Genomic DNA, 15646 nt, shown 5'->3' with positions numbered 1-15646 from the left:
ACTGCTTGTGTGCGCTAGTCGGGGTGTTGGATGTTAAGATAATAACTTGAATTCCTTGATAAGATTTCTATTCATTTTTCCCTTGGAAGTCATCTAGTATTTGCTTGGAGGGTGAGGGAAGGTTTTCTGTATTAAAAATGTTTATCTTAGCTTGTTACATAGAATACTGGCAGGCTGAAGTCAGCACGAAGTCAGTAAGGGGGTGATGTCAGCAAATCTGTTTGTCTCCATCTGCTAGCTGGGAGGCGTAACCCTTGCTTCTGGACTGGTCTGGCTGGACTAAAGGAAAGAAAATTATCAGGTAAGAACTAATTTCTCCTTCCTATTCATCCAGCCAGACCTAGGAGACATTAAGTCATTTCATAAAGCTTTTTCTTTTTTTCTCATAGGGTTTCTTTGCTGAAGAATGCTATTCTGCAAAAGAACAGATCCCTGACGCACCTCAACCAGGTCATCAATGTGAGCTGCGCCCTGCTGTCCCACCAAGATCTCAGGCAGTCACTCAGCTGTGTCGTTACAGCCCGGTGGAGCCGCTTGCTCCAGCAGGATTCTCTGGTTGTTTCCTGTGTTCTAGAGAACAGGACTGAGTACTGCTTGGAGCAAGGGTGGACCCTTTGTGTTCATGTGTCAAGCCCTCCCTGTCCTTTAAATTCAGACTCTGTGACCTCTGCTGCTGCGTATTCCTTTCCAATCATGAACCTCCTAGCAAAGCATAAAATGGAAGTGTCTTTTCCACTGAGCCACGAGAGAAGTAGTAGGCTGGAACTGCCTGTGACGGTCTCCTGTATGCTCTTTTACAGCTTGAAGGGAATCCTAGGAAAAGATATTACTTGTCCCTGGTCGGCAGATTCTTTGATTCCCCACAGTTCATCTCAAATCTTGCTGGAGAAGGAGGGCATCTGTTTGCCTCTGAATGAGTGTGTTCTAGATGTGCTACACTGCTTTCGCCTGCAAAGTGACCAAGACCCCAGAGTCCCATCCCCTGTAGTCCACAACTGCCACTTACCACCAGATCCAGTGGAGATATTTTTGCAAGCACTGCTGACTCAGTCTGAAGAGGCACTGGCGCGCAATGAAAAAAGTGTTCAGGGGTTGGGGGCCACGTACATGCCTCGTCTTGTAGCATCCGTCAGAGTGTCTACAGAGCTGCTGGAAAGGGGCTTGCAGGAGCTGTGTTCAGGTCAGCCTTCACTCTGCCTGTATAGGAGTTTAGTTTTGCTGCTGACTATCTCAATACAAATGTGTTTATTATAGAGTCCCTCTTATAGCAGCCAAGATCCCACCAGCTCCATGAATTTATAGTAATTAAGTGTAATGGTAAATAGCCACAAAAGGGAGAATAACTTTAAAAACAACTGTGTTTCCTCTGTAGTTTGGGGCTCCCTTTTGGATATGTATATACTCAATTGTCCTCCATCCCATAGAGAATTATAGCAGGCACACATTGCTCTTTGATAGGCTGCAGCAGGTGCACACTGCTCTCTGCTACACTGCAGCAAGCACACTGAATTCTGTGGTAGGTTGTAGCAGGCACAAACTACTCTCTAATACTACAAACCCTATTTGATCTTTAACTTTACCATTGTCTTCTGGGGGAGGGGAGGGGTCGTCGTCTATGCTTGTCTCACGCTTTCATGAATTCTGGTCATTTTTGTCACTACAATGTCAATTGAAAGGCTGTTCTCTTCATCTACCACCCTTCTTGATGACCCTTTCAGCTCTCTGATAGACTGCAGCAGAATCACACAGCTCTCCAATAGGTTCAGTGGAATGTACAGGGGAAGAAACGAGGGTGTCCCTGCTGTGTGCTAAACACTGAGTTATAGAAAAAATAACTGTTTATTAAAAAGTCAGTCTCAGTTTGTGGATGTACAATGCTGTGCTTCTCAGTATATATCTGTGGCAGGAACTGCTATTCAACTTGGCTATTCTTTGAATCTGCCAAGTTGAAGCGCCTCTTTAATAAAGCAGTCATGTCACGGCCACCACCCTCTACCTATGCAGGCGATTTCTGTCCAGAATCCCATCTTACATGTGTTAAGTAGTGAGTGGTATTATCATCAATGGCTCTTCCTTTTTCATAGGTTTGGCAGCACTAGAACAGAAGCACCTAGGCTGCTGCACTGTGTCCCAGAATACAGGCCCGAGAAAGCAATGGTTGAAGACATTTGTATGGCAGTTAACTCATCCTTCTAAACATCCTTCTAATCCTCCCCTACCAAAGGAACCATTTAAAGCACATTTTATTAACCTAGAACGCACAGTTTTTACTTGGGCTTTAGGCTGAATTGCTGCACGTAGGAATTAGGATAACAAGCTGAGCCCATCCCTGCTCCTCTCCCTGCCCAGTTACCAACGGGAACTAGACTTTCCAGAATTGTTCGCCTCTTAAGTGGATGCAGTTAGTGAAAATAACATGACAGCAGAGTGGATGGAGAAGTCTGTTCAGCAGCACCCTCTTTCTGTGCTCTCTGGAAATCTGGATGGATAAAAGAGTGGGTGTTCTGGGAACCCTGACATGTTACAGGCGTTTTGTTTTCTTTCTCTTCCACAGGAAGTACTTTGCACTGCGCCGTTCTACAGTGGTTGCTGGCTGACAACACCGCGGCGAATACAGTAAAAGCACAGAATCTGTGTGAGGTGCATGGCATGGTCCCAGATGGCAGGGATATCCATCTGCGTGTTACAGAGGCAAGGACCGGTGGGATTATCTACAAGAGAAAGAGAAACAGCACATGCAGGCCAGGGAACAATTTATGAACAGAATCAGTTCTAAATTAAAAATAGGTGGTAAAAATAAATGGCAGGTAGCCTGTGGTTTCATGGGTTCCCTCTCTGGCCATGGCTGTGGAGCACATGCATTCCTTGTCTAAGGATTCCCCTTGTCTCCTCCTGGAGATTATGGGGATGTTGGTCTTTGCAGCACAAAGTTTAGAAACAGAACAGCTAACAAAACTGGGTATTTTCTTAACTGTAGCAACATATTCAGGTGGTAGCAACATATATCCTCTGCAGAGAGCAGATTAATGTTACTAAGAGGTCATTTAACAGCTGGCAATAGGAGATGGTTTTGGGGGCCCCTGTGCTCACATTTCCTTCATTGCTTAGGTGTCCATAGACAATATGTGCGCAGCAGGAGCGGTCCCAGCAGTGGAGATCCGAATCGAGAGCCCCTCCCTAGCTGGCTTGTCCATCACTCATCAGGCAGTGATCAGACGGCTCAAGGTATTGTATATATATCTGTAAGTTAACCATGCTGTGTGATGATACAGATTTACCTAAATAGAATGGTAAATTCCATTTCATCCTGCTACCCCAGTCCAGCCCTGAAAAGTTGGTTGTTTTCCCCTGCCAGCAGATGGAACACTGTTTTCCTCTATGATATCACAGCCACTACTTAGGAAGTGGTGCTAGCAGTAGATTTCCAGTATTGATGGTGCAGCAGCTCATAGTTGGATCTGAGGTCAGACCCATGGGCCAGGCCACTGGTTACAGAAGTGCGAGCCCTTGCACTGCTCCCAGTTCCTGAGTGTCTGGTTGAGCTTGGCCAGGGAACTCAAAAAAAAAAAAAAAAAGGGGGGGGAGAACAGAGAAGTTTGATTCCTGTTTTTTTCTCCTTTTGAGAGGAGCTTTTCCTGCTTCCCGTGCCTTTTGTGAATTTTTTCTTTGCTCCCCTCGTTGAGCTTCCCCCTCTTTCCCCCCGCCTTCTCGTTGCCTTTTTTGAGAAAAAACAAAACAGAATTTAGATGGGACCGGTCGTGCAGTTCTGCAGAGCAGCGGAAGTGCCGGATATCTGGAGGTGAGCGCCACCGGAGTTGCTGCGAATGCAGAGGGAAGGTCAGAGCAAGCGCTGCCGGGGCTCTCTTGCGGCAGTCAGTGAAGCAGTGCAGCTGTGTCCCGATGGAGAAGCCAAGCCACGGGTTCCATCACTGCGAAACCTGCGTGGTCCTCCGTGCAGAAGGAGAAAGAGATCCAGTGTTCCAGGCATGTCGCCGAACAGAGGAAGAACCAGGCTCCTTGTTCGCGTGAAGGCTTGGCTCTCCCTTCGCTACCTGCTGTGGTTTTTTGGCACACTGACTCTGGAAGGCCCTGACACACGTTCAGCTGCACAGGCTCCAGAGGCGGCAGCCATCTTGAATGCATATTTGAGCCTGCACATCCCTGAGGTGGCAGGGGAGGGGGGGGGGGCAGGGAGTTGGATTCCCCTTCTGTTATGGTGCTGGCTGTGGCTGCAGGGGAAGCTTGTCAAGGAAGATGCATCCAGGTTGGTCCAGGGGAGAATTTTCCCCAGAGGTTTTTCACTTTCTTCACCACGCCTTCTGTGCATTCTCTAAACCTGGGTCGCCGCCATGCGGGGGCCATGGTGAAGATGTTGGGCGATTGTTTGCCAGTTCCATTTCCCTCAGATTTCTGCCAAGAGGGCATGGCTGGCCATTGAGGTGCTGGGGCCTTCTTGGGAGGACCCAAGGAATCCAGAGGAGCCTTTGGGATGTCAACAGTTCAGTGTCTTTGGAGGAGGGGGAACGCCTCTCTATGCCTGAAGCTGATTCTGTGATTAATCTCTTTCACAGGGGCGAGAGAGGTTATTTGAGCGGGTGATTTCTTGTCTCTGCCAGGAGGAGTCAAAGCATCAGGAGACTCCGGTGTGGGATTCTATAATTAAGGGAAAGCGGAAGACCACTGCCGCCTTCCCGTTGCACCATGAGCATGTTAGGAAAATGGGCGCTGGCCTTTTGGCACCATGCGCACGTTAGGAAAGTGGGCGCTGACTTTTCGGCGCCTGCTTTCCTCGCTTTTTATTGCGTCGGCCCCAACGTGTTTCAAATAAAACTATTATGCATCACAGAATAGCACAATCATTAAATAAATAAACCATAGCAATAAGAGAAATAATAAAATGGTCCTGTTCAAAAGTTTGCATATACTTAGTTCTTAATATCGTGTATTGTCCCGTTTTGCATCAGTGACGGCTTGCAGTCTTTTGTGCTAGCTGTGAATGAGCCCCTTTATGTGGTAAAGCTGCCCATTCTTCGTGGCAAAAAGCCTCCAAGTCCTGTAAATTCTTTGGTTGTCTGTCATGAGCTGCATGTTTGAGTTTTCCCCAAAATGGCTCAATGATGCTGAGGTCAGGAGACTGTGATGGCCACTCCAGAACCTTCACTTTCTTCTGCTGCAGCCGCTGAAGGGTCAACTTGGTCTTATGTTTCGGATCATTGTCATGTCGGAAAGTCCAAGTGCATCCCATAAGCAGCTTCCTGACTGATGAATGCAAATTCTCCTCCAGTATTTTCTGATAAGATGCTGCATTCATCCTGCCATCAGTTTTGACTAAATTCCCTGTACCGCTGTAAAGCTCACACATCCCCGAAATAGCAAAGATCCACCTCCATGCTTCACGATAGGGATGGTGTGCTTCTCTTCATAGCGTTTATGGTTGTGACCATAAAGTTCAATTTTGGTCTCATCTCTCCAAATTATTTTTTTTAGAAGTTATGAGCCTTCTCTAGGTGCTATTTGGCATATTGTAAGTGGGCTGTTTTATGGCTTTGGTGCAGCAATGGTTTTTCTCTGGCAACTCTACCATGCAGCCCATTTGTATTCAAGTATCTTCTTATCATGCACGCTGAAACACCCACACCACTTTGTTTCAGAGAAGCTTGTATTTCAGAAGAAGTTGCTTGTGGGGTTTTCTTTCCATTCTGTCAAATTTTCCTGGTAGTTGTATCTGAAATCTTTCTTGGTCTACCTTGGTATTAACATTCTTGATCGGAGTTTGAACAGTTCTGATTGGCATTTTCAAGTCTTCAGATGTCTTTTTATATCCTTTTCCTGATTTATAAAGCTGAATTACTTTTGCTCGCAGATCCTATGACAGTTCTTTTGCTTTCCCCATGCTTCAGTAACCACCAAAGTCAGTGCAGCCCTGGATGAAATGCACAAGGGTTTCCCAAGAGCTAAGAAACGTATTGACTTGTTTATTCACAGACACCAATTACATTTAAACAAGGCAGAGGTGTGGAAAGCTACCCTTCATTGCCATCTCAACCGGTGTGTGTCAACTTGAGTGTATATTATCAACCCAAACATTCAAGGGTATGGAAACTTTTGAACAGGGCCATTTTATTATTTCCCTTATTAAGATGTTTTTTTTTAATGATTGTGCTATTCTATGATGCATAATAGTTTAATATGAAACATATTAAAAATAACAGATGTGTTTTCTCTGATCACTCATGTTTTCTTAAAATGCCACACATCTTGCAAATTCTGCCAGAGGTATGTAAACTTATGAGCACAACTGTAAATAAACCTGAGTGCATAATGACAGCAATGGACCCCAGCTGTCATTAATGTGATAACTTTTAAACCCTGTTGGGGGTCTGCAAGCACATATTCAAAGGGAAACTCCCTGCAGAGGTTTCCTTTGAAAATGTGGTGTCAGCCAGTGCCTCAGGTACTCCAGTTGCACTGACCCTACCCTTTAGTGGCAGAGGCATTTTTACCCACAGAAGGGGGGGGGGGGGGTCAGTTTTCAGCTCCTAACTTTACCTGAGTAACATCTTGAAAATTGCTCTCAAAATGTCTTGTCCGTGTGAAATTATTGTTTAATAGGTTAGGAAAGTGCATGCTGGATGCATAGCACAAATTAGACATGGTTTTGCCTCTCTCTCTTTACATACCCCCCATAAATGCCCTGTTTCCCTCACCAGCCTGCATAATGTCAGGCAGGCTTTTGTTGACAGTTCACTCTCTGTCTGTGTAGATCCTGGCCCACTAAAGCCCTCAGCTCTCTCATACACTGGCACCTCCATTCTTCATCGCTCTCACCGATGTGAACAAGAGGTGCATTCGTACTCTACTTGCCACATATGTGTATATGGCTGAATGGAGAGATTCAGTGAAGGCAATCTTTCATTTTGAAATGCATCTAAAAATGCAAAGCCCAAAGCCTGCTTCAAATGACTAAAGTTTAACATTTCTCCCTCCTGCCATGGGTTCACAGAGCACCTTGGCATGAAGGCATGGACATGCAGAACTGTTGTAATAATGTTCTGCTTGGAAGAATACTGCTCCATAGTCCAGAGGTTGGTCTGATAAGGGAATCCTTTCATCTTGATATACAGTCACTGTGCTAAGGGTTCACCTAACACGCAGACAGCCATCAGAAAGTGGTATGGACAACACTGCTCTTGCACATAAGAAACAACAGGGTGAGGTGTTACATTGCATTGCAAAATGTCTGCATGTTGGGGAAAAGTCCAGGCACCAGCAGGCACACTTGTATTAACACATCACCTGAGACTACAAGACACCTAGAGAGTTATCCGTTTTCTCTTTCCACAACCCTTGCCTTATTTTCACCCATCACTACATCATTTTGGCATTTTATGTTCTATTAGGTTTGTGTACAATAATTTCATTTTTATTAACAGATGTTGCTATCCCCCATCTCCTGTCCTTCTGATCTGCAACTGAAGCATCTTCAGCAACTGATAGCAGATCATGAGGTATGCTGGGAATCCCAAATGGTTGTACACAAGAGCTTGTTGTCTCTTATCCTTCTCACCCTCAGTTTGTAGCCTCTTCCAAACAGTGACACAGATGTTTTTTGCAGTTGCATAAAATGTTTCCAGTGAAAGTGACATCTGGGATAATATCTGAAACCACTGTCTATGAAACACTGTGAATATAAATTTGTAACTTATCAACCCTTTTAGCCAATCACAGCTTTCCATTACACATTATTCTAAGATCTTTGGAAGCAGAATATGTCTTAATTTTACTACCTCTGTTTCCTTTTCTTTCTCCTTTCTCTTCTTTGTCCTCTTTCTCTTTCCTTCTCTCCCATGCAGATATTGTTAAAGGAGGTGCAATCGGTGCGGGACCATTTGTGTCTGAGGAATGAATCAGGCTCAAGTGCCATAGCAGAGAAACTCCTGGGTCTCTATGAACAGCTGCGGAACCCTGGCCTCCTCATCCTATAAATGCAACTATCACAGGGGTCTGAGTGCACATGAGCCTGCAAAGAGCGCACACACAACCAGTGAATCTGCACAGTCCTGTATGTCTGGCCATCACAGGGAGGCTCAGATTACCCCAAGTAAAGCTACACTTGTGTATGTGCTGATACTACTGAGCTGCCATCCCCTGCCGAGGAACTAGTCAAGAGTGTTCTATGGTCGGGCGTTCCTCTGGATAAGTCCTTAATCAGGCTCGTTTTGTATCATCACAAACAGTAAACAGAACGACATGTTTTGAATCTTACAAGGATCCAGTCCAAGCCCACAGGATTCATTTTACTTGTGTGCATATAGTATTTCTAGCCAGGCCTCCAGCGCTGCAGTCTAGCCAGCTCATAGCCAGTTTTTTCTTGGCTTCTTGCTGAACCATACTTCAGAAACAGTAGCCAGTTTATATGGGTGTGCATGTGCCCAATCAATAATTCACATGTCTTGGGCTCTGCTCATGTGGGAAGTCTCTGCCGCTATTTTGTTACATGAACTGTTTTGCCTTTAATATCCAGCAATTGTAATGCAAAGTTCAGTGACTCCAGGTAGACATCTCAGCAGTGAAAAGACTGGACCAGTTATAGAGGCGACAGCAATAAGCTTGCAGGGTCTAATCAGTGTTCGTTTTTAGAGTAAATCACTAAAGAATGATAAAAGAGTTCCTCATTTCAGACATGACACATGCTGCCGATAGGATTAGAGTTTTCACTTAAATTTTGTAATTCGTGCTTGCTAGGCAGTGTAAGACTGACAGCAATGGAAAGGGAAATCCTTTATTTATCAATGGAGGATGTACAGCACTGTAAGCATTCTCAGACTAGGGTGTGAGATGAGTTTGGCTCCAAGAGCATTCAGAGTCTGTCTTTCAAGGATACTGCCAGATGTCATGTTAATGCCGCTCATCTCACAGTGACCACTACATAGCTACCAGAAGTCAGTAGCAAAAATGAATTGGGTTTATACCAGTTACTGAAGAGGCAAAAGACTCCAGCTGTATAGCAAACTTTGAGTTCCCTATATGTAGCCAGATTAATCCAGACTCCTGGGTTTTGCCTCCCTTCCAGCAGATGGAGGCAGAAAAAGTTTCACATCCACCAGCACAAAACCTGGTGTATTACCTGCAGTCCTTCAGTATTTCTCTGTCTCCAGCAGATGGAGGAGCTGCAAAACCTACAGTTCTGAACCTCAAAAAAAAAAAAAAGATTACAAGAGAATTTGCTTCAAGTGGAGATTCTCTCCCAGGAGGTTGGCAGGTCCTGGTGGGACGATCCCTCCTGGTTATAGAGGTGCACAAGCAGGGGTTGGAGACCTTAAATTGCTTTCTGTACAACGCTAGAGGTGAAAGCTGGTGGTCCAGTTTCCTCACCTCCAGGAGAATGGGGATAAGCCTTTGCCATGCTTCAGATAAAGTTAAGAAAAAAAGATTTTACAGGAGCAGTGGTTGCGTTCGCTTTACTTCTGTTCTCCCCGGCGCTGGTGGTGCAGAGAGGCGGCTTGGGGGGAGAGATATTTTCTTTGCGGCTTTCCTGGTGTCTTTTTCACCCTTTTTTGGGCGTTTGCTGTGCAGTCAACGTGGCGCCTGGTCATGCCGAGGGAACCTTGATTTTCTGCGTGTGGAGGCAGCTCAACACGCCTTTCTCATGCGGGCCGCTGTTACAGATGCCTCTGTGGAGGGGAGGGCACATTGGGAAGGGTGCAATGGCATCTTCTAAGCAGCACTGGTCTGGGGGTGCTGAAGGCTGCACTGCAGGAGGTTGACTATCTGTTCCCGCTGAGCACAGGAACGGGAACCAGTTTGGATACACCCGCTGCTAAGGCACTGGTTGCAGCAGGGAAGGGGATCTCCCGCCCACACTTTCTCCAGCTGAATTCAGCCCCAGGGAGCCCATGGGGGTCAGTCGGAAGAGGAATCAGATCCTCTGGAGGAGGAGTCTGAGAGTTTCTCTCTTTTTTCTCCTGAGTTTATGGTTTTGGTGCATAAGGCTTTTTTGGCCCACAAGGCCGTGGGCCAGCCCTCAAGTGAAGGGCAATGGGACCCCCATCCAAGAAGAGGTCCAAATCTTCAGAGGCCTCGGGAGCCACAAAGATTCGGCGAGTCCATGGTCCATTGGCATGGAGCCGCTGAGGATGCTTCTTCTGAAGAATCTGATCAGGGATTGCCATCCGGGGATGGTTCTCCAGACACTGATCCTGATCGAGGGACACAGGATCCAGCCGAGGAACTGGAAAAGGTCTCGACGGTGGAAGTTGACAATCCCAAGGTGCTTCGCCTTTTTCAAAAGGAAGCACTGGGACCCCTGATTCCACATATCCTGGTGGAGTTAGGTATAACGGCTCCTCAAGAGGAATATGACCAGGAGGAAGTGGATCCGGTCATGGCAGGCTTGCGGGATCTGGCCAAGACATTTCCTTTTCACAAGTTGGTCAAAAGGTTAGTGGTCAGAGAGTAGGACACTCCGGAGACTGGCCTTAAGGTGAGCAGAGCTATGGATAAGCTGTATCCATTGCCTGAGGACAATCTGGAGCTCTTGAGGATTCTGAAGATGGATGCTTCCATCTCGGCAGTCACAAAGAGGATGACCATTTCAGTGGCTGGGGCCATGGCTCTGAAGGATATGCAAGACAGAAAGCTTGAAGTGCATCTTAAAAAGATATTTGAGGTGTTGGCACTGAGCATCCAAGCAGCTGTGTGCAGTAGTTTTATGATTCGGGCTTCACTGTGGTGGGTGCAGCAGTTTCAGGAAAACAAGGATATGTCACCCTCGGAGTCTCAGCAGGCAGAGCATCTGGAGGCAGCGGTCGCTTATGGTGCAGATGCCTTGTATAACTTCATCCACACTTCTTCCAGAACAATGATGTCCGCAGTCTCGGCCAAGAGGTTTCTTTGGTTGCAGAATTGGTCAGCGGATGTTTCCCCAAAAGCTCAGCTTGGGGCCTTGCCATTCAAGCTTCTTTTTGGCGAAGACCTGGAGCAGCTGATAAAGCTTTTGGGTGAGAATAAGGTACACAAACTGCCGGAGGACAAGCCCAAAGAATTGTTTCCGGTGCGCTCTCGATATCATGGTCAGAGGCATTTTTAGCAGAGCTCTGGCTGCTGGTTAAAGGCAGGCCTCGGGGAGGTCGCAGTCCTGGAGCCAGTCCTTTCGAGGCCATAGAATGAACAGGGATGGCTCTAGCCAGGGCTCTGGCGGAGTTAAGCCTACACAATGAAGTGAGGCTGGCCCACTCCTCCATCCCTGTTTTAGGGAGTCGTCTAACTCAGTTTTATGAGGAGTGGGACAAGATCATGTCAGACCAATCTAAGCGTGATTGAACAAGGTTACACTTTAGAATTTGTTTTGCCACTAAGAAGCCTCTTTATGGTGTCTCCCTGTGACTCAGCTGAAAAGAAGCGGGCCGTGCTTCAAACACTCCAGCACCTGTGAATGTTAAGAGCCATAGTTCCCATTCCACAGCAGGAACAAGGGACTAGACGTTATTCCATTCATTTTGTGGTTCCGAAAAAGGAAGGGACGTTTCACCCAATTCTGGTCTTGAAGAAGGTGAATCTATCTCTCAAGGTTCCTCGTTTTCAGATGGAAACTTTGTGTTCCGTCATCGCGGCGGTACAAAGAGGAGAGTTCTTGGCTTCCTTGGATCTCACAGAAGCATATCTACAAATCAGGATCCAGCTGGACCATCAGAGGTTTCTCCGGTTCATGATCCTATGAGAGCATTTTCAGTTTTGCTCCCTTCCATTCGGTTTGGCGACGGCTCCAAGGACCTTCACCAAGGTGATGGTGGTGGTCGCAATGGCCCTCAGGAAGGAAGGGATTGCTGGTGCCCCTGTATCTGGATGACTGCTCATTTGAGCAAACTCACAAGACCTATGCAGACAAGCAGTGGAGGTGGTTATGCACCACTTGAGTTCATTGGGTTGGATAGTGAACTTATCCAAGAGCCATCTTCTTCCCTCACAAGTCTTGAGTTTTCTCGGCACGTGCTTCGATACCTATGTGGGGAAGGTGTTTCTCACAGAAGAGCATATGGTCAAATTACAGTCTCAAGTCTGGAGTTTTTTGCAGGCCTGCGTGCCCAGGGTTTAAAATTACTTGCAGGTCCTCGGCTCCATGACATCTACCTTGGAACTTGTTCCTTGGTATTTGCTCATATAAGATCACTTCAGCAGGCGTTGCTATCCGATGGGATCGTTTCAGAGCAGTTTCATCTTCCCCTGCTGCTTACAGACTCAGCAAAGTCCAGTCATGGTGGCTTTCTCGCCAGCATTTGTGCCATGGAGTGGACTTGGAGGTTCCACAGTGGTTAGTGGTGATTACCGATGCCAGTCTCTCCAATTGTGGAGCAGTGTGCCAGTCCCAGTCAGTCCAAGGGTAATGGTCATTGGAGGAAGCATCGTGGTCCATCAAGACTATAGATGAGCGATACGGTTGGCCTTCCAAGAGTTTTTACCTCTCTTACGCAATCGCCCGATCAGGATCCTGTCTGACAATGCAATGATGGTAGCCTACATCAACCACCAAGGGGTACCAAGAGTCAAGTGGCGATATTGATGTGATGGGCGGAGCAGCATCTGTCCTTGAAAGTGGCCTCTTGCATTGCGGAGTCCGACAACATGCAAGCCGATTTTCTCAGCTGTCAACAGTTAGATCCCAGAGAATGAGAATTGTCGGAAGAAGCGATGTCTCATTACTTCCAGATGGGGCGTTCCCCATATGGATCTAATGGCAACTCAGCAGAATTCCAAAGCTCCCCATTTCTTCAGTTGCAGGAGGGAGCATGGAGCAGAAAGGGTCGATGCCCTGGTTCTGCCTTGGCCAAGTGACGTCCTGATATAAATGTTTCTGCTACGGCCTCTGGTGGGCAAGATAGTGAGGAGAATAGAGGTCTGTCCAGGCCAGGTAATTCTGGTGGCTCTAGAGTGGCCACGGAGGCCTTGGTTTGTGGATCTGGTCAATCAGGCAGTGGATGGCCCATGGCGGCTGGTACATCTTCCAAATCTGCTACATCAGGGACCCATTTATTCAGATCAGGTGGATTCTTTTGTCTATTGGCTTGGCTTTTGAGAGGCACAGATTAAGAAAGAAAGGATATCCAGAGGATATTATTACTACTCTGTTGCAGGCTAGAATGACTTCCACCTCTCTGGCATTGTCAGGATGTGGAGGATTTTCAAAACTTGGTGCTCTGATCAAAGGATTGACCCTTGGTGAGCCTCAGTGGCGCAGACTCTGGCATTTCTGCAAAAAGGGTTGAAAAAGGGTTTGTCATTCAATTCCCTGAGAGTGCAGGACTCAGCCCTGGGCTGTTTTCAAGGCAAAGTCCGTGGAAAGCCCCTGGCGGCGCACCTGGATGCGGTGCGTTTCCTCAGAGGGGTGAAATATTTACGTCATCCTACTCATTCTGTGAGTCCGTCTTGGAGCCTTAATTTAGTCTGCAAGGGCATGTGTGTGGTGCCATTTGAGCCTCTTAAAAGGGCTACCATAAAGGATCTCACTTTGAAGGTGGAATTCTTGGTGGCTATTTGTTCGGCCAGAAGGGTCTTGGAACTTCAAGCTTTGTTTTGCAGGGAGCCTTTCTTGCGAATCTCAGATTCTGTGGAGTGGTGCAAAAAAGGGTCAGAATGCTTTGAAGTCCACCATTGCCCTTTGGTTGAAAGAGACCATTGGTTCCACTTACATTTGTCATGGTCATCCTGTACCAGAGGGATTAAGGGCTCGTTCATTCCGGTCCCAGGTGGCATCCTGGGCAGAATGTCAGCTAGTGTTCTCGCAAGAGATTTGCAGGGCAGCAACTTGGAAATCTTTGCATACCTTTGCCAGACACTATCAATTGTACATCCATGCTCTAGAAGTTGCTGGTTTTGGAGAGAGCGTCCTTCGTGGGGGACTCTCACAATCCCACCCAGGTTAGGGAAGCTGTAGTACATCCCAGGAGTCTGGACTGATCTGGGTATATAGAGGGAAAAGAAAATTGGTTCTTACCTGCTAATATTTGTTCCTGTAGTACCGCAGATCAGTCCAGAGTCCCGCCCTAGGGGGAGAGTACTGTTGGAGAGTCCGCTCGATCTGTCCTTTGTCTTTATTGTCTGAAGAATGGCACAGGTTTTCCTGTCACTCCTTAAAGTTTTCAGTATTTACTATAGTTATGAGTTGTTTTGTCTTTCCTCTGCTTGTTCGGGGAAGGTTGTTTCATAAATTTCTTAGAGGTGTTGCTGTCTTAGCTTGGGTACATAGTAATACTGAAGGACTGCAGGTGGTACACCAGGTTTTGTGCCGGTGGCTGTGAAAATTTCTCTGTCTCCATCTGCTTGCAGGGAGGCAAACCCCAGTAGTCTGGGCTGATCTGTGGTACTACAGGAACAAAAATTAGCAGGTAAGAACCAATTTTCCTCTTTCTCCTCTGGAAAGATTGTTCATAGCTGGTGTTCTGGGGTGTGTGAAAAATTGAAACATGATTATCATGTCATGGACCAAATATAAAGATCATTCACATTAGTATTATATTCTGTGCTTTTTGTATCTAGTTATATTTGTGTTTCTTTCTTTTTTTTTTTTTCTCTGAAAATTTCTGCAGTTTGTTCTTTCTTTTGGAAACAAATATTTTTCTAGTTTCAAACATAAAATAAACCAGTCTAGAATTATGATCACACCACTTATGTGGATTTTGGTTATATTCACATGATTATCAATTGTATTAAAATGCCCTTATTCCTTCGCACTTAGGCAGGCCAATCCACACCAGTCTGTTATGCACTCCTACCAGCAGATGGAGACAGAGTAAAACTGACTCGCTTTCATCACTGACATATAGCCGTGCCCCGACATCAGCCTGCCAGTATTTTCATTGCTTGTAAAAAAAAAAAAAAAAAGATAAATAGATTGAAGATTAGAAGAACTGAACGCAGAGCTTGAGCTCCTGAGGAGACACCTGTTGATCTCTCCCTCAGTTCAGCGCTTTACACCTGGAAGCCTAACCAGGCATAGACGTAAGGAAAGGACGAGAGAGTGCTAAGACGTGAAGGCTTGTGCCCTCTCACCTCGCAGCCAGAGACTCGAGCATGCTCTCAGTCAGGAAGGACTGAGCTCAGGTAAAAAAGAGGAGGGAAGTTTCTCCGAGGACAAGCAGGATAGTAGTCCTCACACATGGATGAATCATCAGATGGACCCCCAGTGTGGAAAACCTAAGCTCCTGTTTATACCCAGATCAGTCCAGACTCCTGGGTTTTGCCTCCCTTCCAGCAGATGGAGACAGAGAAAGGTTTGCTGACACTGCCACATTATCTGGTGTGCCACCTACACAGTCCCTCAGTATTTCTCAATCTCTAAGAACATAAGAACATGCCATACTGGGTCAGACCAAGGGTCCATCAAGCCCAGCATCCTGTTTCCAACTTGGGTACTTGCCAGGTTCTTATGGCCAATCCAGGCCATAAGAACCTGGCAAGTACCCAAAAACTAAGTCTATTCCATGTTACCGTTTCTAATGGCAGTGGCTATTCTCTAAGTGAACTTAATAGCAGGTAATGGACTTCTCCTCCAAGAACTTATCCAATCCTTTTTTAAACACAGCTATACTAACTGCACTAACCACATCCTCTGGCAACAAATTCCAGAGTTTAATTGTGCGTTGAGTAAAAA

The 15646-nt window shown here is 46.4% G+C and overlaps 1 protein-coding gene across 3 annotated transcripts in view; it reads left to right on the top strand.

Annotated features, from left to right (window-relative positions):
- The window catches only part of FAAP100 (FA core complex associated protein 100), a 105519-nt gene extending 90642 nt beyond the window's left edge, over positions 1–14877 (top strand). For all 3 annotated transcript variants that reach the window (XM_029599229.1, XM_029599230.1, XM_029599231.1), the window contains 5 exons: positions 390–1180; positions 2555–2691; positions 3109–3225; positions 7434–7508; positions 7854–14877. In XM_029599229.1, the coding sequence (XP_029455089.1) occupies positions 390–1180; positions 2555–2691; positions 3109–3225; positions 7434–7508; positions 7854–7985 (1252 nt within the window). In that variant the 3' untranslated portion in view covers positions 7986–14877. The remainder of the gene's footprint in view (positions 1–389; positions 1181–2554; positions 2692–3108; positions 3226–7433; positions 7509–7853) is intronic.
- The last annotated feature ends 769 nt before the right edge of the window (positions 14878–15646 follow it).

The sequence above is a fragment of the Rhinatrema bivittatum genome, chromosome 4 (genome assembly GCF_901001135.1).
Source record: "Rhinatrema bivittatum chromosome 4, aRhiBiv1.1, whole genome shotgun sequence".
Classification (NCBI taxonomy): domain Eukaryota; kingdom Metazoa; phylum Chordata; class Amphibia; order Gymnophiona; family Rhinatrematidae; genus Rhinatrema; species Rhinatrema bivittatum.
Note: the sequence above shows the minus strand (reverse complement) of the source record. Positions and strands in the feature narration are given on the sequence as shown.